General features: G+C 40.1%; 1 protein-coding gene across 10 annotated transcripts in view; it reads left to right on the top strand.

The window, feature by feature from the left end:
* The window catches only part of epb41a (erythrocyte membrane protein band 4.1a), a 69,676-nt gene that overhangs the window by 8,576 nt on the left and 42,738 nt on the right, over positions 1-18,362 (top strand). For 9 of the 10 annotated variants that reach the window (XM_077590097.1, XM_077590095.1, XM_077590093.1 and 6 more), the window contains exons 1-6: positions 2,118-2,251; positions 12,841-13,157; positions 16,791-17,102; positions 17,508-17,612; positions 17,777-17,819; positions 17,922-17,997. In XM_077590097.1, coding sequence (XP_077446223.1) covers positions 12,849-13,157; positions 16,791-17,102; positions 17,508-17,612; positions 17,777-17,819; positions 17,922-17,997 — 845 coding nt within the window. In that variant the 5' untranslated portion in view covers positions 2,118-2,251; positions 12,841-12,848. Of the gene's footprint in view, positions 1-2,117; positions 2,252-12,840; positions 13,158-16,790; positions 17,103-17,507; positions 17,613-17,776; positions 17,820-17,921; positions 17,998-18,362 lie in introns of those variants that run through there. The other variant, XM_077590088.1, reaches the window with a different exon arrangement.

The raw sequence follows: 18,362 nt of genomic DNA, 5'->3' as shown, positions 1-18,362 counted from the left end.
TTTCTTTCTTTCGTTCTTTCGTTCTTTCTTTCTTTCTTTCTTTCTTTCTTTTTTCTTTCTTTCTTTCGTTCTTTCTTTCTTTCTTTCTTTTTTCTTTCTTTCTTTTTTCTTTCTTTCTTTTTTCTTTCTTTCTTTCTTTCTTTCTTTCTTTCTTTCTTTCTTTCTTTCTTTCTTTCTTTCTTTCTTTCTTTCGTGCTTTCGTTCTTTCTTTCTTTCTTTCTTTCTTTCTTTCTTTCTTTCTTTCTTTCTTTCTTTCTTTCTTTCTTTCTTTCTTTCTTTCTTTCATTCTTTCTTTCTTTCTTTCTTTCTTTCTTTCTTTCTTTCTTTCTTTCCTTCTTTGATTCTTTCTTTCTTTCTTCCCTTCTTTTTTCTTTCTATCATTCTTTCTGTCTTTCTTTCCTTCTTTCTTTCCCTCTCTTTCTCTCTGTCTTTCTCTCTTTCTCTTTGTTTCTCTCTTTTTCTTTCTTTCTCTCTTTCTCTCTCCCCTCTCTCCCTCTCTCTTTCTCTCTCTCCCCCCCTCTCTCCCTCTCTCTTTCTCTCTCTATTTCTTTTTTTCTCTCTGCCTTCCTTGTTTCCTTCTTCTTTCTCTCTCTTTCTCTCCCTCTCTCTTTCTCTCTCTTTCTGCCCCCCCTCTCTCCCTCTCTCTTTCTCTCTCTATTTCTTTTTTTCTCTCTGCCTTCCTTGTTTCCTTCTTCTTTCTCTCTCTTTCTCTCCCCCCTCTCTCCCTCTCTCTTTCTCTCTCCCCTCTGTCCCTCTCTTTCTCTCTCTATTTCTCTTTTTCTCTCTGCCTTCCATGTTTCCTTCTTCTCTCTCTCTCAACACATTGGAATTAGGCTTCATAATACTCATCTCATGTCATCTCATTTTCTGAACCGCTTGATCCTCATTAGGGTCGCGGGGGGTGCTGGAGCCTATCCCAGCTGATTCCAGGCCAGTGGCGGGGGACACCCTGAATTGGTGGCCAGCCAATCGCAGGGCAGGAGGTGGACAACCATTCATGCTCACACTCATACCTAGGGGCAATTTAGAGTGTCCAATCAGCCTACCATTTATGTCTTTGGAATGTGGGAGGAAACCAGAGTACCCGGAGAAAACCCACACAGGTTCAGGGTAAACATGCAAACTCCAGACAGGTGGAGCGACCTGGATTTGAACCCAGGTCTCCCACTGGGAGGCTGACGCGCTAACCACTCAAACACCGGGGTTCCCTGCTTTTAAAGAATGTGCTTTTTATTTCTTTTGGATGTATTACTTAAGTTATTATTTCCACTATGAATCATATTGAAAGTGTTCTGACTGGAAATCCAGCGCTACCATATGACATTATATAACCAATGCAGTCCAAAAGCGGTCATAGCAATGATCCTCGCAGCACAGTCTGTTAAATAATGTATAGATCGACTGTCTGGGATGAAATTAGCAAGGGGCCACTTCCTTTTGATTTCAATTTCAAATGACTTGAGCGGCATGCTTTCCCTCTTTTCTCTTACAGCTCCGATCAGTGATTGAAAATGATTTTATTGATTTTAATATAACTCAGGGACCATCAGTATCCTTGGTTACTGATGGTGAAGCTCCGCAAAAAAACAGCGTCACAAAGGATGGCGATTGGTGAAGCCTTTTCCTTGAGCTCTTGTCATTGGCTAAAACCACAAATACACTTGCTTCCAAAATTAATACCCCCCACCACCCTACCCGACCCTCCCCCCACTACAATATGGCTAACACGCGATGAAACCCGAGCCGTGTCTCACAGGCTTAATAACAACTTTAACAACAGGTTGACGACAGTATACACTACACATGGTGGAAGATATATATTATATATTTGAATGTGAAAAAATATTTTCAGAATATTTATCAGAACCCTTGAAAGTAAGACAAAACTGTATGGTCTAAAAATCTAAATAATAGACAGCAGCAAAAAACAGTATTGCTTTCCAAGAGTAAAAACAAATGAAATATATCAATATCTTACTATTATTAAACTCTACTTAAGACATATCTTTTACCCAAAGATGCTAAGATTTATTACATGGAAGTATTTTAATAGTACACTTGACATGTCAGTGAGCTGCTCATGCCTGTAAGACCTCGATGAGGGCAAATTCGGCAATCCCGTTGCTGGTACAACACATTGAAAGCAGCATATGAATCACTACTTGGCTCATTCTACCAAAAAAAAAGCAATTTATAACTTGGAAACACACTAGCATTGTTATTTTACTGCTGGATCTCCAGAACTGAGCGGGTGAGTGATTTTAAATCTCTGCGCGCCTGTTTAGACAGCGAATTTGTTGACATATTTTTTTCACATTCAGCGCCATTTGCAGACAGGTGCACCCACCGCCCCTTTTATTGTTTCGGCACAAAATGCGCCGTTTTATTATTGTTTCGATATCAAAAGCATACGTCGATAAAAGTATATTTCTTTGTGTGTTTTTGTTTGATCATTTGAATCGGAACTGATTTCTTTTTCGTTACCGTACGTTACAAGTGCGCACATGAGTAGATGTGATTGATGGTGGCTTGTCGTAAGAGAAAATTGTGAATTCCACATTTTCTACGATTAATGTACAATTAGGACGAGATTTGTTATGTACATCAGCTCCTGTAGTAAGAAAAAATACTGCTCGCGTAATATTTAATGATAATAAATGATTTTCAGTTTATTTTTGTGTCTATATATCTATATATATGTATATATACCTATATATGTGTATATGTGTATATATATATAATTATATTTATTAATGATAATAAATGATTTTCAGTTTATTTTTGTGTCTATATATATATATATGTGTGCATATGTTTATATAGGTATATATATATGTGTATATATGTGTATATATATGTGTATATAGGTATATATGTGTATATATGTGTGTATATATGTGTATATAGGTATATATATGTGTATATATGTGTATATATGTGTATATATGTATATATATATATATATATATATATATATATATATATATATATATATATATATATATTTGTGTATATATGTGTGTATATAAAGTACTCTACAGGCACAATTGTGAATGCACATTTTGTGGCAAGAGTGTTGCATTTGTAATGAAGGATATGATGTGTCATCAGTGCTTCAGTGAATCGCGTGTTTGCCTGTAAACTGATTGTGCAATGATACATTCACAATTTCACACACATTGTCACCGTCGTCAATGGAAACTGATCAGATATTGTGTTAGAAAAATAAAAAGCCTTTCAACGCCCTCTGGTGGCTAAAAGCGCCGTGCCCAAAATGCTTGCATGTCCTGGGGCAATGAGAAAAGGCAATTTTATTGTTGGCTGTCATCAGGGAGAGGTCTTGGTAAGTGTTGTGACACAGTTGTGACTGACACTTGAGCGATTAACTGAAGAGTGAGAGCCATTGTTGAGCGCATGATTTCGGACACTTGGGAAATGCAAGTCATTAATCATACAAAAACTGTTGCTTCTTGTCATACATGACACCTGTTGTGAATGTCACGTAATCCACACAATCCTTATAATCCATAACAACCTCAAGAGTGCAGGGTTTAAAAAACCCAATGTCACGGACAGACTAAGGAAGATGGGATTGTCTGGAAGTAGGGAGTAAGGCAGAAGTGCGGACCCAATTGCAAGGTGCAGATAGAAAATGCCAGGGAACAAGGGCAAATTACAGTGTTATATATTTAAATCATAATTATACGTGGGCAGGCTGGCAGATTAGTGGGTAGTGCGTCGACCTCACAGTGTGGGACCTGGGTTCAAATCCAGGTCGGTCCACCTGTGTGGAGTTTGCATGTTCTCCCTGGACCTGCGTGGGTTTTCTCCAAGTACTCCGGTTTCCTCTCACATTCCAAAGACATCCTTGGTAGGCTGATTGGACTCTCTAAATTTTCCCTAGGTATGAGTGTGGGCGTGAATGGTTGTTTGTCTCTTTGTGCCCTGCGATTGGCTGGCCACCAATTCAGGGTGTCGGGATAGGCTCCAGCACCCCCCACAACTCTAGTGAGGATAAAGCGGTTCAGAAAATTAGATAATTATATGTGGCATGATGGAAGATTTGGCGGCCCGGCGGGCGAGTGGTTAGCGTGTCGGCCTCACAGTTCTGGGGTTGAAGGTTCGACCCCAGGTAGGTCCTCATGTTTGCATGTTCTCCCCAGGCTTGTGTGCGTTTTCTCCAGGTACTCAGGTTTCCTCCCACATCCTCAAAACATGCAGGGGTAGGCTGGTTGAACACTCTAACCCAGGGATGGGCTAACTGGTCCTCAAGGGCTGCTGTGGGTGCAGGTTTTTGTTCCAACCAATATAGCACAGACAGTTTAACCAATGAGATTTCTGCAGAAAACAATTAGCATCTGACTGCAATCCACTGATTGCACTTGTAGGACACCAGATTGGTGAAAAGGTGCCCTCTCAACAGGTTGGAATGAAAACCCACAACCACTGCGGGCCTTTGTGGAATAGTTTGCTCACCCTTCTTCTAACCCTATGAGTGTGAGTGTGAATGGTATTTCTGAACGTGAGTTTTTTCACGTTTTATGCAAGATACGTACGTTTTTTTTCTTGAATTTCATTCATAGGCGTTAAAATAAATTTTGTTTAGCGTTAGATCTGTTTATCTTTTCTCTATTTTGAAATACATGACCGTATCGGCCAGATTGTCTTGCGTCATGACGTCACGGCGCCATTGCATCATGACGTCATCGTGTCATGGCGTCGTCAAATTGCAGTTTTGTGCATGTTGTGTTTTTATGGGCATATAAACCGTACTCTCGATTGGGTCATCATTTTTTTGTCCGACAAAAACGTCTAAATTGACCCTAGGTAGGCTTCAGTACCCCTGCAACCCTTGTGAGGATAAGATGTATGAAAAGTGGTGGTTATCCCCTGTACCCCCCCAACCAGTGTGCCGTGGCATATTAGTGTGCCGTGACCGGACGTTTGGTCGCGGACGTTTGGTCGCGGACGTTTGGTCGCGGACGTTTGGTCGCGGACGTTTGGTCGCGGACGTTTGGTCGCGGACGTTTGGTCGCGGACGTTTGGTCGCGGACGTTTGGTCGCGGACGTTTGGTCGCGGACGTTTGGTCGCCTGGACCCAAACAACCGGCGACCAAACGTCCGGCGACCAAAAGTCCGGCGACCAAAAGTCAGGCAACAAAACAAGGTAAAACAACACGGTCTACGCATCAATAAAAGCCAACAATGGCAATGAGCAGTTTCACTGAGCCGACGTGTGAGTGTATAAGAGTTTGTATGTACATGAGTTGTCCCCTTAGCAAGGGACGTCAGTCAGGGTCTTAACAAGTTCTCCAACAAAACACAATAAAAGTACGGGAAATTTGGAGCTTTTCTTTAGCCTAATAATTAATAGGGCATTAAGTATGACTAAATAATAATTTGCAGTTTGTATTTAGGGAATTTGAGCAACAATTTTAAATGGTAATTATCAATAACCTTCCAGGCGACCAAATGTCCGGCGACCAAAAGTCCGGCGACCAAAAGTCCGGCGACCAAACGGCCGAGTACCTTAGTGTGTCATAAGAAATATTCAAATTTGCGCAGTCGGTTGTTTGACGTTATTTATTTGGACAGAAAAAGTTTTATCTTTACCAAGCATTTTTTTTTAATTTACCTATGCCATTGACTGATTGACTTGTCTTTGCCACAACAAAGAAATTGATGAAGAAGATACAAAATAAACTGCCTATCCACAAATCAGGCCATTTAAATTAAGTGGTGTGCAATGAAATTATTTTAAATGTGAAATATTTTACTTCCTAATAAAGGTTGAAAAACATTGAATTATTATTTAAAAATAAAAAAGTGTGCATAAACATATAAAGTAAACTGCAGTGTTTCTTTTCCTTAGAGCAAACCAGTGTGCCATCCAAATGAATTTTAAGCAGTTGTTTTATCCTAAAATTAGTGCACGTTTCTATATTTATCTTCTACCTTGTTTTTGAAGCGATTAGGGTGAGCAAAACAAAGTGTGAGGAGCTGCTAAAGATCGATCTTTTTAGTGCCTTTGTAGTTCACATAGCTTCGTAGTTGGCAAATGTTTTTCTGAATTAAATAAAACTGTCTGTTTGAAAATGAAAAAAAAATTGGTCTACATGAAAACAGGTTTAAATTAGTTTGACATATTTAGATTATTCGGAGTAAATGATTTTGAGAAAGACTGTTAAAAAAAGGATAATTGCAGAGAAATCAAACATTTTTTATTTTTTCTTTGCTGGAAGTGTGCAAAATTTATTTGTGTATGACAAACATTTTGAAAACAAACACTTCAGTCAAAAGTTCCTGATAATTTCAAGATTCTCATATGTACCGCTTGTCGTTTGTGTTTGAACTTATGCTTGGAGGAAGCTGTGGCCGAGTGTCTTTGACGGACTTGCAAACGAGCCTCAACCTGGACTGCAGCCTGCGGTCGGCGAAATTGTGTTTTGGGGTCAGGCGTTGGGGGTGGTGGTCAGTAAAGAGGACATTGACGAGTTTGTCGAGGGCCACCAAAACGAACTCTCAGCGGAGCAGGAGTTAATGCAACGCCTAGGAATATATGAGGAATTCAACGATAATGTGGCTGAGGAAAAAGCAGCCATCATTCCAACAGCACAAATAAGAAAAATAATGGGGGAGAAATTAACGAACTTTCTGACTCCGTAGAAAAAACATCCTGAAAAAGTGTTCACGAGTCGTGCGATCACCCACTTTGACGACGTTTGTCTTGTGCATTTTAGAAACATTATTAAAAGTCATCAAAGGCAATTGTCTTTAGATCAATTTTTCTCAAAACGTCCGTCAAAAATTACCATATTCAAACAGGTAAGAAGCAGTGGCGAAAACTAAAAGAAATCATAAAACATTAATGAAAAAGATTAAAAGTTCAATGTAATGTGTGCTCTGAGTGTTTTGCCTAACGTTAGCTTCCTCACCTGCGCCTAAACACGAATAGATTTTGCATGTTTATTAATTTTAATGGCTTACTTACTAATTTTATGATTATTTTCTTTTATTTTTGTGTGTTTCTCACCTCTTTCCTACAAAATTGGGACACTTTGATCAATTTTAAAGGGTTTAGTTTTGGATGTCTCGTGAGAACCGTGGAACAAATTTAAGAATTTACATATAAAGTACTGCTCTACTTATGAAATTTTCAATTTACAAAAAAAGTTCTGGAAACAATTAATTTCGCAAATAGAGGTAGGACTGTATCAATTTGTGGTCAGAAGCGCTAATGTTAATCATGCGTTCCATGGAAAAATTATTGTAATTGGTTTACTTGTTCTGTTCCAGTTTAAAATTAAGGGACACAATTGAATGTACAACATGCTAGATGTTGGTGGCTTGTAAAGGATTTACAATTCTGGGATTTTTGCAGGAGTTAGTTGAACATTTTTCTTTTTTTCATTTTCTGAACCGCTATATCCTTACTAGGGTCGCAGAGGTCCTGGACCCTTTGGGCACAAGGCACCCTCGTGGCCAGCCAATTGCAGGGCACAAGGAGACAAACAACCATTCACTCTCACACTCATACCTAGGGCCAATTTAGAGTGTCCAATCAGCCTACCATGCATGTGTTTGGAATGTGGGAGGAAACCGGAGTACGCGGAGAAAACCTATGCAGGCCCGGGAGAACATGCAAACTCCACACAGGTGGACCAACCTGGATTCGAACCCAGGACCCCCATTGTAAGGCAGACGCGCTAACCACTCACCCGCCGGGCCGCCCCTCAGTTGAACATATACTACTGTATAATATATGAAAGGCATGAGCAGTCCTCTGGCTTCTGCTCGGTGACCTTTGGTTATCTTAGTATGTTTCATATGTGTTTTTACAGTGCAATGTCTAAGGGCACTTTAATCCTTGGCGAACATTGACTGCAACCAATGTTCCCTCTAATTTTTTGTTTGTCTGGGCAGAAAGACAACCTCCCTGAGCACACAGAGTACTGGTGTGAGCAACATTATCATTGCTCGCTATGGGCACACACCAGTATCACACCTGCCATAAGCAGGTGCATGTCTACTACACATAAATGATTTAGTAATAATAAAATGTAATGATTAATATCTATGAATGGGCGGGCCGGCGGATGAGTGGTTCGCGCGTCGGACTCACGGCTAAAAAAAATACAAATAAAAAATTGGGATTTTTTTGTGTGCGCTCCATATGATTTGCTGTGTGCAGAGAAGACAAAAGTAGTGCGCAATTGCGCACGCGCGCAGCTTAGAGGGAACATTGACTGCAACAAACATCAAATCTATTTGAACTGTAAGGGCTGCCAGTAAATCATCCTGTTTCAGGGGCTTTCACATTCTTAGAATGAAGCTTCGGAAAATGTAAAAACAACAAAAGACTCATAAGTTTGAAAAAACTTGATAAGGCGCAAATGGACTTTTACTACTTGGAATGTGATTCGGCTCATATTTGTCTGCTGCGGTATACATGACTTAATACCAGTTTTTGGGGCTAATGCAAAAAAAAAGAAAGAACACGTGCTGATGTAATCCCTTGCTGCATTGAGGTTTATGAGCTATGCTGACATTATATATTTCATTCATTGATAAAGGAGCACGCTTTAAAGTTTATTTTCGGCCATTCGGGGCCTATTGTTAGCCTAGATAGGATAATAGCTTCAACTGTAATTTGTCACTTTGCAAATAAACGGAGTGACTCATCTTTGGATGTTTCATGAGTAAACTATTTTAGTCAAAGTGTATTCATTAGATCTTGAAACACAAACTGTCGTCAGCAGAAGATCAAACGTGGATTGATGTCAAATATTCTGTTTCTTCTTTTATCACCTGCTGTTTGGTTCACCGTAACTGTCTGCTCTGTATGTGATTGAACTGCATGTATTTAAAGCATGATAGTTGTATGCCATATTTAATTCCTTTCTTCTAGATTTTTAATCTATTGATACAGACGCTCCCCTACTTACGAACATTCGACTTACGAACAACGGTACATACGAACATGTCTGCAAATTGCGTTTATGTCGAAAAATGTTCGTAATTTCGATTTTGTATTGCGCGCCTTTTCCGAGTAGTGCTTCTTTCCGCCGCTAATACCGACGCCTGGCGCTGTGAGCGCTCAGCTCACCCAGCATCCACCTTCCTCTGCCCAGTTCGTTGCAGTGCGTAAGTTGCGTAAGTGCGTGACGTATCTCCAGTGCGCAAAGAACCTTTTTCATTTTTAGCATGGAATATCTCGTGCAGCCATTATTCAATATGGTTGGTGAAAAGTGAAAGGCTTCTAGTGAGGGAGGTGCAAGGAAGAGGCAAGCCATTTCATTTGAAACGAGTGGCAATAATAACGAAGCTTGATGCGCGTGAGAGTGGTGAGCGTTGCACGGGCATACAACTTGAATCGTCAGACCGTCAGTACTATTTATAAACAGAAAGATCGAGCTGCAGGACCCAAATATTGAACGTTGCACAAAGTTTGCAAATGAATTGAATGATGCCATACAGTGCTACCGCATCATTTATGATGAAAAAAAGAAGAAAACTGTGCAATCGTCGTTAGATCGCTTCTTTCGGCCAGTTTCTAGTAAATCTCTCTCTCTAATGTATGTATACAGTACTGTATGTATTCTCTCCATGTTATTAAATGTTTTTTTCAGTACAAACCAATGCGTGTTACTTATACAAGCCTTAAACATACAAATGCACTTATATAAACCTTCAATATACTTATATAGGCCTTAAACATAAATTATAATACAAAATATAGCACTGAATCAACTTACAAACAAATTCAACTTATGAACAATCGCTCGGAACCTAACTCGTTCGTAAGTAGGGGAGCGTCTGTACTATGTTTTTCTAATCAATTTGACTATTGTGCTATTTAACCTCTTCTTTCTTTCACCAAATGCTTTATCTGATTCCATCTGGGTCAAGCTAGTTTCTGGATTTTCTCCATAGTTTGTGCCAGCTGAGCATGTGTGTATGTTTGTGTGGGTGGCTGCAGTGGTGGGGAGGACGGCTGTACTCGACATCAGCGCACAGTGTCCTTTAATCCCACACAAGGCCCGATTAATTTTAAAGCCGCTTTCTGTTTTTAAGCTCACTTTCAGCACTCGGACTCAAGCTAACATGCAGACATCAACACTCCTGCTATACTACTGCAATTGCATGCACTTAATATTCCCAAATGCATTCCCAATCAGTCTTTTGAGTAGAAAAACTCATTTTGAAGAAACATTTTTTCACATCAAAATAACTTTATTTTTGCTGGTGCTTTTAGCATCTAAAATGGAAATAAATAATGTGCATAAAGGCAAAGAATAGTATTGAGTTTCTGTTTCTGAAATGAGAGATTGCACTTAATAGATTGCACAATGTTTAGTGTCACTTCTGAAAGAAGCAGGTATGAATCGAGACCCTTTGAATTCAAACGAACTCAGTGGCCTGACAACATCTGGCTTCTGGAACTTCTGTTAATGTCCAATTACTAAATTACCAATAGATTCTGGCAGAATGAAGGTTATCACAGAAAATTTTGTATTTTTAAAAAAAATATGAAATACTGTGCACCAATGTTCCCTCTAATTTTTTGCTTGTCTGGGCAGAAAGACAACCTCCCTGAGCATGCTGAGTACCGGTGTGAGCAACATCATCATTGCTCGCTATGGGCACACACCAGTATCACACCTGCCATAAGCAGGTGTATGTCTACTACACATAAATGATTTAGTAATAATAAAATGTAATGATTAATATCTATGAATGGGCGGCCCGGCGGATGAGTTGTTCGTGCGTCGGCCTCACAGCAAAAAAAAAAAGGTTTTATTTTGTGTGCGCTCCATATGATTTGCTGTGCGCAGAGAAGACGAAAGTAGTGCGCAATCGCGCCCGTGCACAGCTTAGAGGGAACATTGCTGTGCACTATTTTTTTTCATAATGGAGTTTGCATTTTTCCCTGTACTTTTATGGGTACTCATGTTTCCTCCCATCTCCCAAAAACTTGCATGGAAGGCTGTTTTAACACTCTAAATTGGCCCTAGGTATGAGAGTGAGCATGTATGGTTGTCGGTGCAGTTGCTTAATATCGTTGGCAGAAGACAGTTTTATAACTAATTTTCCAATTAACCGACCAACTCACCCACCAACCTACTAACAGTCACAAAATTACTTCGTATAATGATTATTAAAAATGTCACCATTTGTAGTTGTTTTTTCCTCCTGCCCACCTTAAGTATGGATCTTTAGCAGATATTGCAAAACACGTTGCACAATAAATTTAAAGATTCTACAGAAAAAAAAGTATGCTGTTTTTCTGTAAAAATGAAGAGTCAGCTTCACAGCCACATGCTGCTGCGTTCCACCACATGCTGCTGACTGAACACTAAGCAACGGGGACATGAACAATTTGTGTTTTGAGAAAAAAAAGAGTGTTTACACCTGTGCTATGTAGGCCAGCCACACTCTCATTGTCTCTGCTATGTCAGCACTCATGTGACTGTGAAACAGCAAAAAAAAGGCAGCACTGCAGAAGACTAGCAGCTCCACCCGTTCCCAGATTTAACTTTCAGTATTAAAAAATATATGTAATTCAGTCATAGTTTCAAATAATAAACTAAATAAGGGTGTGGCGACTTTTCCAAGCCAGATTGTCCTATACCAGGGTTTGGCATCCCAAATTGTTGAAAGAGCCATATTGGACCCAAAAATAAAATAAAAAACAAATATGTCTGAAGCCCCAAAGCAATTTAAAAGGCAGGGCGGCCCGGCGATGGATAACTGGTTAGCCTGTCGGCCTCACAGTGGGGGACTTGGGTTCAAATCCAGGTCGGTCCACCTGTTTGCATGTTCTCCCTAGGCCTGTGTTGGTTTTCTCAGGGTACTCTGGTTTCTTCCCACATTCCAAACACATGCATGGTAGGCTGATTGGACACTCAACATTGCCCCTAGGTATGAGTGTGAGTTTGAATGGTTGTTTGTCTCCTTGTGCCCTGTGATTGGCTGGCCACCATTTCAGCGTGTCCCTCGCCTCTGGCCCAAAGTTAGCTGGGATAGGCTCCAGCACCCCCCTCAGTGAGGATAAAGCGGAAAATGAGATGAGAACAAAACTTCAAATGACTTTTTGAGGGAGAAAGCAATTTTCTTTTACATATAAAGTACTTTTCTACTTATTTATTTTGTTATTTGAGTTTTTCCATGGAACACAGAAGCATGTTTAGTAGTGTTAATCTAAAAAAAAAACAACAACTACGTAAACATTCACTTGATGAGATACAAAGTACATAATTCGATATTTTAATTTAAGATTTTGTGACAGTCAAAGTGTGCAGGTTTCAAATACAGAACTATATTTAAATGTCAAAACATGTATGTGAACATATTTTCACATTTGAGGTAGTATATTCTGGTATTCATTGAAAATCTTGTAATTTGTCAGTTGGCTGTCGGGTTTTGCGGTTGGGCAAATTTTATATTTCAGGTTAAATGTATTTATATAGCCTTTAATCATGACAAAATGTCTCAGAGCGCTTCACAGTCACAGTTTATATATGAAATCCACTGTTCTGTTCGCTCAGCAAAAAAATGGACTTCACAATACAACTAAGAAAAAGTCTATGGGAAAAAAGTTCTGTGAGTGATAGTGAGTGTGACAGTAAAATTCTGGTCCTAGACCGCAAATGGATATTTTTTTTGTTTTGTATGTATTTTTTAATGAAGTGAACTGGTTGTCAACTGGTTATTGTGCACAAGCATGCATTGCAAGTAATTTATTAACATTTCTTTTGTAATTGTCCACTGTTACTACATAACAAACTCTTGGTTATCATGGGTTATATTCTCTATGTGTTTTCTTTACTTCTGTCACAGGGGTCACCATGACAACAGACGAAGCAGAGAGTCACCAAAAGAAGCCAAAGCAGCAGCAGGAGGAGGCATGCCAGGATGCAAAGCCGACCTCTCCAGAAGAGGAACACCTGCGGCCTCGCAATCGCAACTCTGCCGGCCGTGGCCTCTCCCGCTTCTTCTCCTCCTTCCTAAAGAGACGCTCCCACTGTGAAAGCGAGGGAGGGGGGAAGGAAGAAGAAGAAGAAGCAAAAGCTCCCATCGCTGACCCTGAACCTGAGCTGAAGATTGAGGGAGAGGTGGCACATGACCAGCATTCAGTTAGCAGTGGTGAAGCTCAGGTTAGAACTTTGGTTTAAATCAGAATTAATCTCTATTTATTGCAATGCCATAATAACTAAGCATTTTTTTAAAATAATTAACTGTGTTCCAATAGTTACTGTGCACTGAAAAATCATCTAATTCCTTTACTCGTTCACTGCCAGCAATTTTGAAAAGAACTGCTAAACATATATTGCTAGCCACTGTAGACATCTCATCTCATTTTCTGGACCGCTTTATCCTCATTAGGGTCACGGGGGGTGCTAGAGCCTGTTCCAGCTGACTCCGGGCCAGAGGCGGGGGACACCCTGAATCGGTTTGCAGCCGATCGCCGGGCACAAGGAGACAAACAACCATTCATGCTCACAGTCATACCTAGGGGATATTTAGAGTGTCCAATCAGCCTACCATGCATGTCTTTGGAATGTGGGAGGAAACCGGAGTACTCGGAAGAAACCCACGCAGGCTCAGGGAGAACATGCAAACTCCACACAGGTGGACCTAACCTGGATTTGAACCCAGGACCCCATAGCTGTGAGGCCGACGTGCTAACCACTCGCCCCACCAGGCCATCCTATTGTAGACATTTTAAACAATTTGATGAATGAGAGAGAGAGGGTTTTTGTTTCATTTTATTATACATTTGCCTGCAACAAAGTATAAGCTTGGCCTTGCTATTAAAAAACGCCTTGTTCACCCGGTACACGGTCGATTGGTCCCCGGCCTTTTGGTCGCCAATCTTTTGGTCGCCAGTCTTTTGGTCGCCCGGAAGGTATAATTACCATTTAAATCGTTGGGACCAAAAGACAGCGACCAAAAGACAGCGACCAAAAGACCGCGACCAAAAGACCGGCGACCAAAACACGGCGGCCAAAAGACCGGCGATCAATCGACCGCACACGGTTCACCCTTAGTTATGCACACAACATTATTATCACGCTTGCTTGCAACGAAGTACAGACGCTCCCCTACTTACGAACATTCGAGTTACGAACAACGGTACATACGAACATGTCAGCAAATTGCGTTTATGTCGAAAAATGTTCGTAAGTTCGATTTTGTATTGCGCGCCTTTTTCCGAGTAGTGCTTCTTTCCGCCGCTAATACCGACGCCTGGCGCTGTGAGAACTCAGCTCACCCAGCATCTACCTTCTTCTGCCCACTTCGTTGCAATGCGGAAGTGCGTGAACGTATCTCCAGTGCGCAAAGAACCCTTTTCATTTTTATCATTAAATATTTCGTGCATCCATTATTCAATATGGTTCGTGAAAAGCGAAAGGCTTCTATTGAGGGAGGTGCAAGGAAGAGGCAAGCCATTTTATTTGAAATGAGTGGCAATAATAACGAAGCTTGATGCGCGTTGCACGGGAATACAACTTGAATCGATCGACCGTCAGTACCATTTATAAACATAAAGATCGAGCAGCAGGACCCAAATATTGAACGTTGCACAAAGTTTGCTAATCAATTGAATGATGCCATACAGTGCTACCGCATCATTTATGATGAAAAAAAGAAAACTGCAATCGTCATTAGATAGCTTCTTTCGGCCAGTTTCTAGTAAATCTCTCTCTCTCTCTCTCTCTCTCTCTCTTTCTAATGTATGTATACAGTACTGTATTTATTCTCTCCATTTTATTAAATGTATTTTTTCAGTACAAACCAATGCGTGTTACTTATACAAGCCTTAAACATACAAATGCACTTATATAAACCTTCAATATACTTCTATAGGCCTTAAACATAAATTATAATACAAAATATAGCACTGAGCAACTTACGAACAAATTCAACTTATGAACAATCGCTCGGAACCTAACTCGTTCGTAAGTAGGGGAGCGTCTGTATAAGCTTTCCTCCTGAAAGCCTTGTTTAGTCGAAACAAAGAACCAGGAGCCTTGACGCCCTGGGAACCTTCCCTGACCACCACACCTGTAGCATTTGCTCTCCCCCATTGACGGTCCAAAAGGCTTCCTGATGCTTCGGTCTTCATCTGTTTTGACTATTGTGGACACATATATAACACACTAAACGTCTCACTTATGTTTTCCATCCCTCCCTTTAGAGTTGAGACGTCCATGTAATCAGGCTCACCAAATGTAATAAAGTAACAGAAACCACCCGTAAGTTCAAAAGAGAGCTGGGAAGCGGTCCCAGTGGTCGTTCTCCTTGCAACCAAAACTTCCAGAAGACTGTCTTTTCCTCTTTATTTGTGCGTGAATTTGATAATGTCCAATGGTGAACCTGACAAATATGCAAAAAATATGTTTAAGATATAGTGGGTGTGGCTTATAATAAATTGCAGTTTATAAGTTGTGTTAATACAGCCCTACCTTTACTTAGGAAATTAATTGGTTCCAGAACTTTTTTGTAAGTTGAAAATTTCGTAAGTATAGAGCAGTACTTTATATGTAAATTCTCTAATTCGTTCCACGATCCTCACACAGGTACCAACTAAACCTTTTAAAATTGGTCAGTGTCCCAATTTTGTATGAAAGATGTGAGCACACAAAAATGAGATTAACTTCTAAGAAAATTATTTATTAATGTCTTAAAATGAATAACATGCGTACAAAATATATCCGTGTTGAAACGAAGGGGAACAAGAGGAAGCTAAGCGACAGAGAGAGAGCACACAAACTCACAAACACACATTTCATAAACGTAACAATAAGAATTCAAACAGCAACATTAACAACTTTAATCAACAACAAACATTAACGTTTTGTGATTTTGAAATTTAATTTTTCACCCATTTTATTAGTCGCTACTGGTTCTTACCTGTTTGGATTCAAGTTGCCTTTCTGCAGGGCTTGTTTACAAATGTTTTAAGAAATATCAATCTAAAGACAATTACCTTCGACGACTTTTAATAATGTTTCTAAAATGCACGAGACAAACGTCAAAGTGGGCAATCGTACGACTCGTAAACACTTTTTCAGGATGTTTTTTCCACGAAGTCATAAAGTTCGTAACATTTCACCCCCGTTTTTTTTTTCTTCTGATTTGGGCTGTTGGAATTGTGGCTACTTCCCCCTCAATACCCTTCTCGTTGAATTCCTCGTTTATCCTCGAGCCTTGCATTAACTCCTGCTCCATTGAAAGTTTTGGTGCCCCTCGACCAACTCGTCAACATCCTCCTTACTGATCACAAGCCCCATCGCCTGCCCCCGCGACAATTTTGCACACCGCAGGCTATGGTTCAGGTTGCGCCTCGACTGTGAGTTCATCGAAGGCACTCGGCGGCCACAGCTTCATCCAAGCATAAGTTTAAGCAGACAATGGCAGTCAAAGAAATATGGAGGGATCTTGTGAGACAGCCAATGAGAGCCCAGTAGAGTGTAGGGAAATTGTCAAGCAAGAAGGAGTGCATCCGCCAAATTTTCAAAATAAAATAACAGATTTAGGAACGTTATTGACATTTTCGGAACTTGAGCCACTCATTTGTATCTCAAAAGGTTTTGTAACCTGAAAATTTCGTACCTAGAGGCATTCGTAAGTAGAGGTATGACTGTACTAACAATTGTACACGATCCCCCTCCTTGCAAAAATACGAGGTATTATTGTTAAACTGTTTTGAAGCTTGAAACACTTCATAGATGTAGTGAATTTTGGATTATGCGTTGTGTTTTTAATTACGGTGTCTTCCACAGGCTCCACAGGTAGACAAAAAAGAAGCTGAAGAAGAGGAGGGTGGAAAAGACATAGAGGTCACCAAGGAGAAAGCAGAGGTGGCTACACTGGAGAGAGAGGAGGATAACAAGAAGGAGGAGGAGGAGGAGGAGGAGAAGGAGAAGAGGGAAGACGAGGGAAAGGAGGGTGGATTGGAAGGTAGCATTAACGGAGAGAAAGAAGAAATGGCCACAGAGGAGGAATCCAAAACCCCAAAAGCTCCACGTCGCCCCAAAACCATGCAGATTAAAGTCACCCTGCTGGATGACACTCTGTTTGAGTGTGAGCTGGATGTAAGAAAAACAACATTATTTTAGTAAAATTCTATCCAAGAAAAAAAATGGGGATTCAGCACCCCACAAAAGCTAAGGAAAAGAAATGGTTGGCCTTATCTAAAACACTCCAGTCATCATCACAAGAGTTAATAAAATGTCAACCAAGTACATGAATCCAACATTTCATACAAAGACAAGCCTATGAGGCATCTACTTATGTGTGCTATTTTGAGGAGGAAAGATCATTAATTTTCTGATCTTCCGTCTGGCTTTGAAAGCTGTTAGTGGTATTTTGGGGCAAGGACACTATTCCCCTGAGCGCAATATGCTGTTCTCACCATCAGCTCAGCCTTGTTGGACACAATAATGAAATCACTGTCCCTTATGAGGACTAAACGAAATGAATTTTGTTGTTTTTATCAGAAACATATCAAAGGCCAAGAGCTGTTTACAAGAGTATGCGACCACCTCAATCTACTAGAAAGAGACTATTATGGACTGGTCATCTGGGAGACATCCAATGTGAAGGTGAGCTTCATATAAAGTAGATGGGATAAAAAAACAGTTTTTATATTGTTAATGATAGAGCAAATCAGATTAACCCGTAACCGTTGGGGTTTGTGCACTGTGGTACACTATAAGGTATACACGCTTGCCTGCATTATTATTATCATTATTATTATTTTTTTTAGATTTGGATGGACCTAAGCAAGGAAATCCGCAGGCAGGTGCAAGGTAAACTTAATATGGGCCACAAATGTACCTACACTTGTCACAGTTTGGCTCATGGGATTTTTAAATGATCTTCTATTCTTAATAAATTCATGTTTTTTAAAGGTGCCAACTATGATTTCACTTTCAATGTGAAATTTTACCCACCTGATCCAGCCCAATTGTCGGAAGACATCACAAGGTATTACAGTTTTTATATATAAAAGTTTTATTTTGTGATGTGAACATTGTTTTACTGCACAAAAAGTTTATTGTCGACTGCCTTTACATCAGTGGTGGTCCGTGCATTTTCTCGTAGCGCCTTCAACGGGTGAAATCCACTTCCTAGCAGCATTTAATGATTGAATACAAATACTGGAGCTTTACAGACATTACAACCGGGCCGGGGGTGATTTTCCCGGCAAAAATTGCATTAAAATGGGGTAAAATCCACTTCCTAGCAGCATTTAGTGATTAAATACAAACACTGGAGCTTAAATACAAACACTGGAGCTTTTCAGATATCAGAACTTGGCCCACAATTGAAATATTATTTAGGAATATAGC

The sequence above is a fragment of the Stigmatopora argus genome, chromosome 21, assembly GCF_051989625.1.
Source record: "Stigmatopora argus isolate UIUO_Sarg chromosome 21, RoL_Sarg_1.0, whole genome shotgun sequence".
Lineage (NCBI taxonomy): Eukaryota > Metazoa > Chordata > Actinopteri > Syngnathiformes > Syngnathidae > Stigmatopora > Stigmatopora argus.
The sequence above is the reverse complement of the archived record's forward strand: the minus strand, read 5'-3'. Positions and strand labels throughout refer to the sequence as shown.